The 12,246-nt window shown below is 48.3% G+C and overlaps 1 protein-coding gene across 2 annotated transcripts in view; it reads right to left on the minus strand.

Annotated features, from left to right (window-relative positions):
- Positions 1 to 11,346, minus strand: part of SUFU (SUFU negative regulator of hedgehog signaling) — a 55,173-nt gene extending 43,827 nt beyond the window's left edge. For both annotated transcript variants that reach the window (XM_044298934.1, XM_044298933.1), the window contains exons 1-2: positions 11,013 to 11,346; positions 7,216 to 7,350 (exon numbers count right to left, since the gene is read on the minus strand). In XM_044298934.1, coding sequence (XP_044154869.1) covers positions 7,216 to 7,350; positions 11,013 to 11,161 — 284 coding nt within the window. In that variant the 5' untranslated portion in view covers positions 11,162 to 11,346. The remainder of the gene's footprint in view (positions 1 to 7,215; positions 7,351 to 11,012) is intronic.
- Positions 11,347 to 12,246: the final 900 nt, after the last annotated feature.

A 12,246-nucleotide genomic window follows, 5' to 3' on the forward strand; every position in this document is an offset into this window, starting at 1 on the left:
CCGCCCAACGCATTTACTATAACTTTCGCCTGAATGTGGCAGTTATAGCTGAAGTCTGAAGCCTGTAGCTGGCGTAGACTTCGGTTCCTGGCACCCAGCAGGGCAGAGGTGCCCCTTAACAAATCAGGTGCATCTGACACCAGTGCATGAATGCGCCAGTCTTCATGTTTTCCTAAATGTGTCACTGATAACACGACCGCTCCTCTGAGCTGTGAGAGCCAGGAAGGGCACATGAGATTACAACACGAAAGGTCACTGATCCAAGTCGTATACTGCGAGGTCACATAACTAGAGGCACGACAGTGCAGCTATCGAAAGAGAGGCCAATTAGGGAGTTAAATTGGCCCTTCCAGTCAGTGTGGCCACCCCGCGAGAGATCGGACACGTCCTACCTTTGGCTGCATATTACGGATCCACTGAAGTCAATGGGGCCGCACTGTGATGCGAGGTGCACACAGCTGCTGTCCATGCTTTGTGGATCTGTGGTTTGCAGTCCGCAATTTGACAAGGTCGCGTGAAAGGGGCCTAAATCTAATGACATTTTTAATAAGGCCTAGAGTGCAAATGTAAAGGAAGCCTGAGCTCTGCATATTTTGTTCAGTCGAGACGCCCACACCAGGTCCACCTGCGGCGACACAGATAAGCACGCAGGTTTCTGAGAGACAAAAACTATGCTTTTTAAGGAAAAAAAAAAACTCCCCCCCAAACATGAATGGCTAAAAATGTATGTTTTGGTTACAAACGGTTGCGGCTGACAAACTTTAATGCGACATAGCTATCATAAAAAAAGTCAATGTAAACTGACAGTGTGGAGATTTTCCAATAGTTCAGGGCAAGAAAGTAAAATGTGTCAGTTTATACAATAGGGGAAAAAAATTTTTGGGGAATAATCGCTTTGTGTCTCAAACACCACACGAGGTAAGTCGTCATCCAGCCTGGACCTAATGCCAACTTCATAGGAAAGCAATACAAAAATTATTCTCTTTCCCCTTTTCACGGTATGATCATGGCCAGAGAGAAAATTCTCATGTAGATTTTACAGCACTCGGCCGGGAGACATGTGAAGAAGTGCCCCCCCCCCCCCCCCCTCCCCTCCTCCTGACAGCAAAGAAGTGCCCCCTGACAGCAAAGAAGTGCCCCCCCCCTCTCCTGACAGCAAAGAAGTGCCCCCCCCCTCCTCCTGAAAGCAAAGAAGTGCCCCCCCCCCTCCTCCTGACAGCAAAGAAGTGCCCCCCCCCTCCTCCTGACAGCAAAGAAGTGCCCCCCCCCCTCCTCCTGACAGCAAAGAAGTGCCCCCCCCCCTCCTCCTGACAGCAAAGAAGTGCCCCCCCCCTCCTCCTGACAGCAAAGAAGTGCCCCCCCCCCTCCTCCTGACAGCAAAGAAGTGCCCCCCCCCCTCCTCCTGACAGCAAAGAAGTGCCCCCCCCCTCCTCCTGACAGCAAAGAAGTGCCCCCCCCCTCCTCCTGACAGCAAAGAAGTGCCCCCCCCCCTCCTCCTGACAGCAAAGAAGTGCCCCCCCCCCTCCTCCTGACAGCAAAGAAGTGCCCCCCCCCCTCCTCCTGACAGCAAAGAAGTGCCCCCCCCCTCCTCCTGACAGCAAAGAAGTGCCCCCCCCCCTCCTCCTGACAGCAAAGAAGTGCCCCCCCCCTCCTCCTGACAGCAAAGAAGTGCCCCCCCCCCCTCCTCCTGACAGCAAAGAAGTGCCCCCCCCCTCCTCCTGACAGCAAAGTGCCCCCCCCCTCCTCCTGACAGCAAAGAAGTGCCCCCCCCCCCTCCTCCTGACAGCAAAGAAGTGCCCCCCCCCTCCTCCTGACAGCAAAGAAGTGCCCCCCCCCCCTCCTCCTGACAGCAAAGAAGTGCCCCCCCCCCCCTCCTCCTGACAGCAGAGAAGTACCCCCCCCCCTCCTCCTCCCGACAGCAGAGAAGTGCCCCCCCCCCTCTCCTCCTGACAGCAGAGAAGTGCCCCCCCCCCCTCCTCCTGACAGCAGAGAAGTACCCCCCCCCTCCTCCTCCTGACAGCAGAGAAGTGCCCCCCCCCCCTCCTCCTGACAGCAGAGAAGTACCCCCCCCCTCCTCCTCCCGACAGCAGAGAAGTGCCCCCCCCCCCCCCCTCCTCCTGACAGCAGAGAAGTGCCAGGCTTCCTGGGGAGCGAGACATACACTGAGCAGCGCATTACTCCTGTGACCTCAAGCTGTTCACAAAGGCCTCGGAGAAGACAACCCCCCGCATACGGCTCCCTCAGTGCCTCACACAATATACACGTCTTGGCAGAGCCTCCGCAGCCACTTCTGGAATGGCTGCACAATTTGCCAACATTAAAACATCTACAGGGAACAGGCTGGGCAAAAAAAAAAAAAAAAAAAAAAAAAAAAAAAAGGAAGAAGAAGTGCATTAGCAAGTCGCTCTCTGCTGAAGCCGACCATTTCAGGTTGCAAAGAATAGTTTAAGGCCACGTTCAGACGAACGATGCTACGTTAAGGCCCCTTTCACACGAGCGCGACGGATAAGGTCCGGATGCGTTCAGTGAAACTCGCACTATTTTGCAAGCAAGTTCAGTCAGTTTTGTCTGCGATTGCGTTCAGTAGTTCAGTTTTTTCCGTGCGGGTGCAATGCGTTTTGATGCATTTTTCACGCGCGTGATAAAAAACTGAAGGTTTACAAACAACATCTCATAGCAACCATCAGTGAAAAACGCATCGCACCCGCACTTGCTTGCAGATGCAATGCGTTTTTCACGCAGCCCCATTCACTTCTATGGGGCCAGGGCTGCGTGAAAAAACGCAGAATATAGAACATGCTGCGATTTTCACGCAAAGCAGAACTGATGCATGAAAAACAACGCTCATATACACAGACCCATTGAAATGAATGGGTCAGGATTCAGTGCGGGTGCTACGCGTTCACGTCACGCATTGCACCCGCGCGGGAAAACTTGCTCGTGTGAAAGGGGCCTAACACTTTCCATCCTGGCGCCGTCCGAGGTTAAAACTTAGGCTCCCGGTCTGAACACCCAAGTCAAACGGGCAGGACCCCGTTTCCCATCACTCGTCTGCAAGGGGCCCAAGTTATCCAAAATCTACGGCGTATGCCCTGCTTCATCAATGACTCCTCAAACAAGATCTTTCAGCCAGCTTCACAGTCATGGCACAAGTCCATAGAGTCATTAAAGAAAAAGTGTCATCAGAAAATATTTAAGAATTTTTGATTTTGTATTTAATTTTCCATTATAAATATGTGTATAACAAACAAAAAACTAAAACACAACATCCTGCAGTTTTCACTAGGACCACTAAGCCTAATAATAGTCGCCACTTCTTGATCTGTGCCTCACCTTCTTATCTGTCATTCTAATCCTGCCTGTAATGATATTACCTCTGTGTGTAGATAACAGGAGCTTATCTATTCTTTCCCTGTACAATGACCCATAGAAGTCACTGAGGTTTCCTCCTGACCATTGTGTCTATGGCCCATGGGGCTGCCGTAAAGCAGTTTTCTTAATGCTGTTAAGAACAGCTCAGGAAATATGGCTGCCCCCATAATCATGTTCAGGAAATTGAATAAAAAATAATAATATGTAATCAGAAAATAAAAACAGATTAGAAAACAAAAAGGAGATGTGTCACTATTTGGTTTTAACTGGCAGATAACATTTTCAGTGACACATTTCCTTTAAAGGGGCTGTCTAACTGCAAATGGCATTTATCCTGCAGAGAAAGTTAATACAAGGCACTTACTAATGTATTGTGATTGTCCATATTGCCTCCTTTGCTGGCTGGATTCAGTTTTCCATCACATTATAGACTGGTCATATTCAAGGGTTACGACCACCCTGCAATACAGCAGCGGTGGACATGCTCGCACACCATAGGAAAAAGCACCGTTCTCTCGGGTGGCCCGGACAGTGGGAGCTCACACAGACACGCATGTGCAGCGGCTCCTGTCCCGGCCACCGCATATCTGTATTTCAGTGGCGGCTGTAACCCCTGGACAAGAGCAGTGTATAATGTGATGGAAAAATGACGCCAGCCAGCAAAGGAAGCAATATGGACAATCACAATACATTAGGAAGTGCCTGGTATTAACCTTCTCTACATGATAAATGCCATTAGCTGAAGTGAGAGAAACCCTTTACATTGCTCTTAGTACAATAAAGCTGGCTTCATACATAGTTTTTAGTTGTGTTTTTATGCAGTAAGAACAACTTCTCCAGATATTAGCCGAAGGTCTACGGGGAATGAAAAGCAGATCACACAAGTGTTTTGTTTTTTGCTACGGGCAGTTTTGTTCTTAAAGGGAATCTGTCACCTGCTTTTACCATTTTAAGCTGACACCATCGCTATGTTCACTAAAGTACCTTATTTCCAGGAGTCTTCTTTTTACTTTATCCTTTTGATATAAAAAATATTTTTTTTCACTGTCCGGTGCCCAGTGCCCAAGACAGCCTCCTGATCCTCAAATAACCTCCCACAGTACAGCAAATGGTTCGGCCCCCTCCCCACGTCATAGTCTACCTTATAGAAATGCCCCGTCCTTCCTGTCTGCGGCCAGAAAACTTGTGCAGGCGCGGTACCACCTGCGGCCTGCGCAATCAACCTCCTGAGGGCAACAGCCTCAAAAGTCTCACTGGGCATGCGCCGAGCCCAGTGATGTAGCCTGAGCGCTTTTGCCCTCAGGAGGTTGATGATCGCGCAGGCGGTACTGCGCCTGCACAAGTTTTCTGGCCGCAGACAGGAAGAAGGACGGGGCATTTCTATAAGGTAGACTATGACGTGGGGAGGGGGCAGAACCGTTTTCCGGGCTGTGGGAGGTTATTTGAGGATCAGGAGGCGTTCTTGGGCACTGCAGGGGGGCGTCACTGGGCACCGGAGAGTGGAAAAAAAACGCCCCTCTGGGCACCTTGGAGCCTCATTAGCATAACTTAAAAAGCGCTTTTATATCAAAACTACAAAACAAAATAAAGTAAAAAGAAGACTCCTGGAAATAAGGTACTTTAGTCAACATAGCGATGGTGTCAGCTTAAAATGGAAAAAGCAGGTGACAGAATCCCTTTAAGGTACTTTCACACTAGCATTTTTCTTTTCCGGCTTTGAGTTCTGTCCTCGGGGCTCAATACCGGAAAAGAACTGGTCAGTTTTATCCCCATGCATTCTGAATGGAGAGCAATCCGTTCAGTATGCGTCATGATGTCTTCAGTTCAGTCACTGTACGGTTTTTGGACGGAGAAAATACCACAGCATGCTGCAGTATCTTCTCACTCCAAAATTCCGGAACACTTGCTGGAACGCCGGCATTATTTTACATTGAAATGTATTAATGCACCAAGTGCTCCTGGCAAAACGGATCCGGTTTTGCGGTCTGCGAAGACCTTTAAAAATGTAAAAAAAGATAAATACCGGATCCGTTTTTCCGGATGACAACCGGAGAGACGGATCCGGTATTGCAATGCATTTGTGAGATGGATCCATCTACAAATGGTGTCTATTTGCGTACAGTTTGCCGGATCCGGCAACACAAGACAAAAAATTTTTTAATAAAAAAATAAATAAATGACTGACTTTCTTGTTTTTAACTAATCTGTTAATAGAAAGAGATGGGATGGTGGCCGGAGCTACAGAAGATAGAGAGGCTCATCAAAAACTAGGACCAAGCTCCCTCCATATACAGCAAACAGAACTTTCAGGAACGTCCCTCCTAGAAGCACAAGTTGTGAAGAACTTCACACGGCCGATTTTCAAAATATTTGTTTTTTTAGACTCTACAGCTTGGTTTCCATGTCAACCATAGAGACGCCACCCTTCTTCATCCCAGGAGCCATTTTAGACACCAAAATAGCACATCTGTATGTTCACTATGAGCTCCAATAATCGCATTAAAGTACGTAGAACTGAAATGCGCTTTTCAATGAAAATTTTTGCGACCATATCCAGAATTGCACTTTTATGTACCAAAACAAAGAAACTACACTCCCCTTTAAAAAAAAAAAAAAAATATTCTAAACTTTATTAAATTCTATAGTACTTTTCCCACAAGCGTTTTTGGCACGTTTACACGCAAAAATACCTGTGTGCGCGCACATCGAAAATGGCGGGGTTTTTTCTGCTCTCCATTAATTTGAATGTGGAAATCTGCGCCGATTCTGCCCCAAGAGAGGGCATGCTGCTTCTTTTGTACACGTGTAAAAAAAGAAGCAAGTGCTCACTCCCATTCAAATTAATGAGAGGCAGTTATACACATTTTACATGCGTAACACACGCTAAAAAACACTCAAAAATCAGCCGTGTGAACTGACTCTTACTCTTAGGATTAAAGGGCATCTGTCAGCAGTTTTGTCCCTATGACACTGGCTGACCTGTTACATGTGCACTTGGCAGCTGAAGGCATCCGATTTGGTCCCATGTTCATATGTGCCCGCATTGCTGAGAAAAATGATGTTTTAATATATGCAAATGATCCTCTAGGAGCAACGGGGGCGTTGTCATTACACCTAGAGGCTCTGCTCTCTCTGCACCTCTCCACTTTGAAAGGGCCAGATGTGACGATGTTTTCACTGCAAGGATAATACTGTCTGTATTTCCTGCGGTCCCGCAGAAGGAAACGGGTCCACGTGGAAGCTGCAATAAATGCGGATCGGACGTGAACTGAAAATACGGTTGTGTGCATGAGGCCTTAGGCTGGAAACACACATGAAATGTTTAGCCAAATCCTTAAGTGGATCCAAAAGGATCCCGCCTTTCGATTTTCCCTTTTTTTTCCCCATAAAAACGTCACGTCATCACTGCTGCCAACCATTTTTAATCATCTCAGACAACACATGGGTGACTATGTAAACCAAGGAAGGGCTGACTCACAAGAGCAGCGGGCACTTTCTCAGCGGCTCTCTGCCCTGGCTAACACAGCGGAAGATCTTACAAAAAATAGAAAATGGTAATATACGTGGCAAGATTTCAATATAAAAAGATAATATTACTGGGAAGAAAAAAAATAATAATAATCTGATGCATCTAGAGCAGGAGTCAGCAACCCCCAGCTGTTGCGAAACTACAAATCCCAGCATGCTCCACTCATTCCCATGGCAGTTCTGATAATAGCTGAGCTGGTTTACATTCTGGGAAATGGGAATTGCAGCGTCACAACATCTGGAAGGCCGGAGGCCGCCGACCCCTGGTCGGGGGTAAAGAGAGATATCCAGAAGCAATGTTCCCATGTCACTTACTCATGCACTCTGTTGTCTCCATACAAATCACTCAGCCCAAAGCTGACATAATGCCAGTGCTCAGGAACATCGAGTGCGGGGCTGCCCAGATTACGGTACATGCTCACATAGTCCAGCGGATCGGGTCCACCCAACCTGCAAGGTAGGAAGAGAGAGGTCACTACTTCAATATTCCCTTATGTGAAGAGTCAAGAGCAAACGCGTCACCTGCTCAAAGTACAACAGAAAAGTAAAAACTGAACAGGTACCTATAGTGTTACTGGATGTAAATACACATTAAAAAGAAAACGCGCTTGTAAAATATGAGCGTAGACAATACACATAGCAAAACTAGAGAGAATAATAAAGGAGACGGCATGAACGGACCTGCTGCGGAGTTAAGGGTCAATTCCTGCGCCACTTTAGTTTCCTGCTGTCATACTAAAGGGGGTTGGCCCATCGGGGACATCAAGGACCTGTTGTTAGTAGGTGGGACCTGCATTTTCCTTCAGAATGGGCCCCCCCCAAAGTGAAGGACCGCGCACCGGCTGTGCTATTTTTTGGAGCACACACAGCAGTGAACGGACGGTGGCCACACATGCGCGGCTGCTCTCTGCACACATTGGGGGGCCCCCTTCTGGAGATAGCAGTGGGTCCCGGAGGGGGAACTCGCACCTACCTGACATGGATAGCATATCATAGTGGTAAGTCAATGTCCCGGATGGGCCAACCCCTTTAACATGTTGTGAATTTTCCATTTGCAAAACTGGAAGAAAGAATCCTTAGTCCTCACGCACAATATGGGGGGGACCAGCCGTGTGCTCCCTGCATCCCGGATGCAGACCCATTCAGTTGCCACGGTGTGGAACGGACGCACAGAACCCTACGTAAGCACTATGGAGTACTTCCGTGGGGTGTCTCCGCTCTGCAAAAAAATAGAACTTGTTCTATTCTTTTGCAGTGCAGATGGATCATGGGCCCATTCAAGTTGAAAGGGTCTGGATCCGTGGCGGCAGCCGTCCGTGTAGGCAATGTGAATGTTCCCAAAGTGGGTGGAGGACCAGAGCGGTCACCTTTAGGGACAGGGCCAGCTACTGTCTAAACTCACTGAGGGGTTGTCAAGAAACTGGCTGCTTGACTACAGAGTTCATTAGGGAGAAGGGAGGTTCTCCGGCCCCATCATGTTTAATTACACCTCTTATTGAGCTAAGCAAATAGATCACATTCACCCCGGACAGTAACACACAAAGACCTAAACAACCTGCCTTAACTACTGTTGTCACAAATACAAGACAAACCGAGATTATTGCACAACACGGAGGTGGCGAGAAGTGAACTAATAGTAAGAACATAAGAGGATCTGGAAGTGATGCGCAGGCTGCAATGCTCTGCAGGATTCTATAGGAGTCCTGCTTACATGCTGCCCACAGTACATGATTTTTGGAGGCACAGGGAAGACGCCATCCCTCACCTGAAGAGCGTTTGCTTGTTTGTCGGGTGATCAGTAGCACAATCAGGGTACTTTCACAGTTGCATTGTGAGGATCCAGCAGGCAGTTCCGTTGCTGGAATACAAACGGATAGCATTTGTAGACGGATCCATCTGACAAATGCATTGAAATTCCAGATCCATCTCTTCGGTGTCATCCGGAAAAACGGATACAGTATTTATTTATTTTCGCATTTTTAAAGGTCTGTGCATGTGCAGACCGGGAAACTGGATACATTTTGCCGAAACACTTGGTACCAGATCTGGCATTAATGCATTTCAATGGAAATGAATGCCGGATCCAGCGTTCAGGCAAGCGTTCCGGAATTTTGGCTGGAGAGAAAACTGCAGCATGGTGCGGTATTATCTCCGTCCTGAAAAGTCAAAAAGACTAAACTGAAGACATCCTGAACAGATCGCTCTCCATTCAGAATGCATTAGGATAAAACTGATCAGTTCTTTTCCGGTATAGAGTCCCTAGGACGGAACTTAATGCCGGAAAAGAATAACACTAGTGTGAAAGTAGCCTTACACAGGGTGATTACTGGGCACCAGCGTCCATGTCCCTTCCCGATAGCTGCCCTGATCCTCGGCCCGTGTAAAAAAAAAAGCATCTGTCAGGGTACTTTCACACTAGCGTTTTTGTTTTCCGGTATTGAGTTCCGTGCTAGGGGCTCTATACTGGAAAAGAACTGATCAGTTTTATCCTAATGCATTCTGAATGGAGAGCGATCCGTTCAGGATGCATCAGTTCAGTCGCTCTTAAGGTATGTGGCCGGAGAAAATACTGCAGCATGCTGCAGTTTTCTCTCTGGCATTCCGGCATTAATTTACATTGAAATGTATTAATGCCGGATCCGGTACTAAGTGTTCCAGAAAACCGTATCCAGCATTAAAAGTGTTCAGGCAAAACGGATCCGGATTTCCGGTCTGCACATGTGCAGGCCTTTAAAAAAAAAGCAAAAAAAAAAAAAAAGTCGGATCCGGTATTTCAATGCATTTGTCAGACAAAATGCCATCAGTTTGCGTCCAGATTGCCGCATCCGGCAGGCAGTTCCGGCAATGGAATCCTCTGCCGCAAGTGTGAAAGTACCCTCAGCAGCTGTACCTATGGCTGACCTGTTACATGTGCACTCTGTTGGTCCCATGGTCAGTGGAAAACCAGGGACGCATGAATAAAACAGATGGATACGTGCGCTGTCCGGGGAGAACGTGTATGTGATTCGCTGATGTGCGAGAGCCCTTAATCTGTAGTCACACATCAGTGATTTTATATGAACCGTGGGCCAGTGGAAAAACAAGGCAGCACTCCGATTCATGCCGTGAACCAAACACGCCCATTGAAGTCTATGGGTCCATGAAAACCAGAGCGAACACGGATGCCGTCCATCTTCTGTCAGTGGTTTTCACAGACCATTGGTAGGACAGTGCATGTGAAATACAGAACAAAAAAAAAAAAAAGGAAAACCCTTCACTGATAAGACACTGACCCTCCTATAACGGACATCATCACGCACGCGGACACGTGAAAGACGCTTAAGATCAAGGGAAACGCGTGCTGTCCGTGCAGCTCCAGTAACAAGCCCGCACCGTCTGTTTATTCCCGGGGGCAGGGTGTCTCCAACAATGGCCGTCAGGAGGCTCAGATTTCACCTGGGGGACCCTAAGCTCCAAATACTGAGAAACATCCTGAGGCAAGATCCTCTAGTCTACAGGAGCCTCGGAGGCGACCTGCTGTGCATGGTGTGAACAGGGTTATAACCTGCGTACGCCGAGCAGGCCTTGCAGATGACCGAGCCGACCGTCAGCTCCGTGTACCCGTCTCCAAAGATATCATTGACTGAAGAAGACCATTAGAGCCCATGGCGTCTAGCCATCGGTGGGACTGATGAAGACTTCCGATTTTCTCAATGACGGCGACAGAATCTATTTGTAATTCCCCAGTAAGGAGCCGCACCACAGATCACTAAGTAGTAGTAGTCAACGACAGTTTCTCAAAGGTAGACAGGTAACTACAACCACCAGCATGTTCTGAGGGCATGCTGGGAGTTGGAGCACTACAATTCCCTGCTGCAGAAATCACACAAATAGAAAAAGGCAACAAATACTCAATTTCTAGTAGCTTTGGTTCCTGAGAATAAGGGGGGGGGGGGTCTCCTCGCCAGCTATGGGGGCTCCTGCACCGCTAGCACTGACTGGATCCCTCAGTAGATCCCCCATTTCCATTGACTTCTATGCTAATCACTGAGAGCCCCCTGTAATAGCCATTACACCCTCAGCCCACCAGAGGGCGCCACACACCGGTGCCGCCAGGACACAGCTGGACTCACCAGTACTTGACGATAGCGGTGACCTGCAGGGGATTGGGCTGCTCCGGGTACAGGCGCCGGCACTCTCCATAGATAGCATGGAGCCCAGGAGGGAAGAGGGTGGGGAAGGGCTGGGACGCGGGGCCGCCGCTAGGCCGCATCTCTTCCATCCCCCTCCGGACGGCTCAGGCAGCGGTCAGATACACGGGGTTTTCGTGATGAGAGAAACCACAGCCACCAGCAATGTCCGGTGCGAACGGCGCCGTCCCCTTCCAAGCGATCCCCGGGAGAAGTCTCCGGAGAAGCGCCCACAGCCTGTAGCTGGAGAGCAGACGGTGGTCCTTTACCGAGCGAGTCTTCCCATTGGCTGAACAGTTTGCCAATCACGAACGTTGTTAGGTTGTTCCCCGGCACTTTTCTTCCACCTCATTGGCTGGCAACGCAGCCAATCGCAGCGCAGTTCACAGTCTAAGTTTGTTGTCGCCGGCCTGGGGCGGGAGTCATGTTGTTGGTTAGAAAAGAGTTCTGATTGCAGATGTAGCAGAGCTGAATGTGTCGTTTCTTTTGCACCCGCCTTTACTGAGATGGGATAGCACAGTATGTTACATCCAAGCTTGTGGAGGAAACGCTCAAACAAAATAAACCGTGATATCAATAGATGACAAACTCAGCTCTGCTACACTGCCATCTTTTTCTCCGTTTAGCACTGCTTTTCATCAGTGTAGCTTGTTTCTGTGTGTGATCATTTACTTTTTATGAGATTGAGCAGTCAGAATTTTTAAAATGCTGCATATTGAAAAAACTACTCCACATACTGAGTCAAAGGGGTTTGCTGGTTCTTAAAATAGAGGTTCTCTGGGCTACAGATATAGATAGCCGATCCCGTTATCACAGCAGTGGGGGTCCAGCACCCCTCCGATCCGCCGCTCTGGGCTGCCGCAGCGCCAAAGTCTGACGCCTCTTTCACATGTCTGTGGTCTCAATAATGTGTGAATATCACTGTTATCTATCTGTGGTGTTACATAGGACTGCAGGTGACATCTGCTCAGAGTTATTGCTCTGTTATCCTTGATGTTACATAGGACTGCAGGTAACATCTACTACATTATCTCTACTCAGTGTTATCACTGTTATCTGTAGTGTTACATAGGACTGCAGGATACATCTACTACATTATCTCTACTCAGTGTTATCACTGCTATCTGTGGTGTTACATAGGACTGCAGGTGACATCTACTACATTATCTCTACTCAG

The sequence above is a fragment of the Bufo gargarizans genome, chromosome 6 (assembly GCF_014858855.1).
Source record: "Bufo gargarizans isolate SCDJY-AF-19 chromosome 6, ASM1485885v1, whole genome shotgun sequence".
Taxonomy (NCBI): domain Eukaryota; kingdom Metazoa; phylum Chordata; class Amphibia; order Anura; family Bufonidae; genus Bufo; species Bufo gargarizans.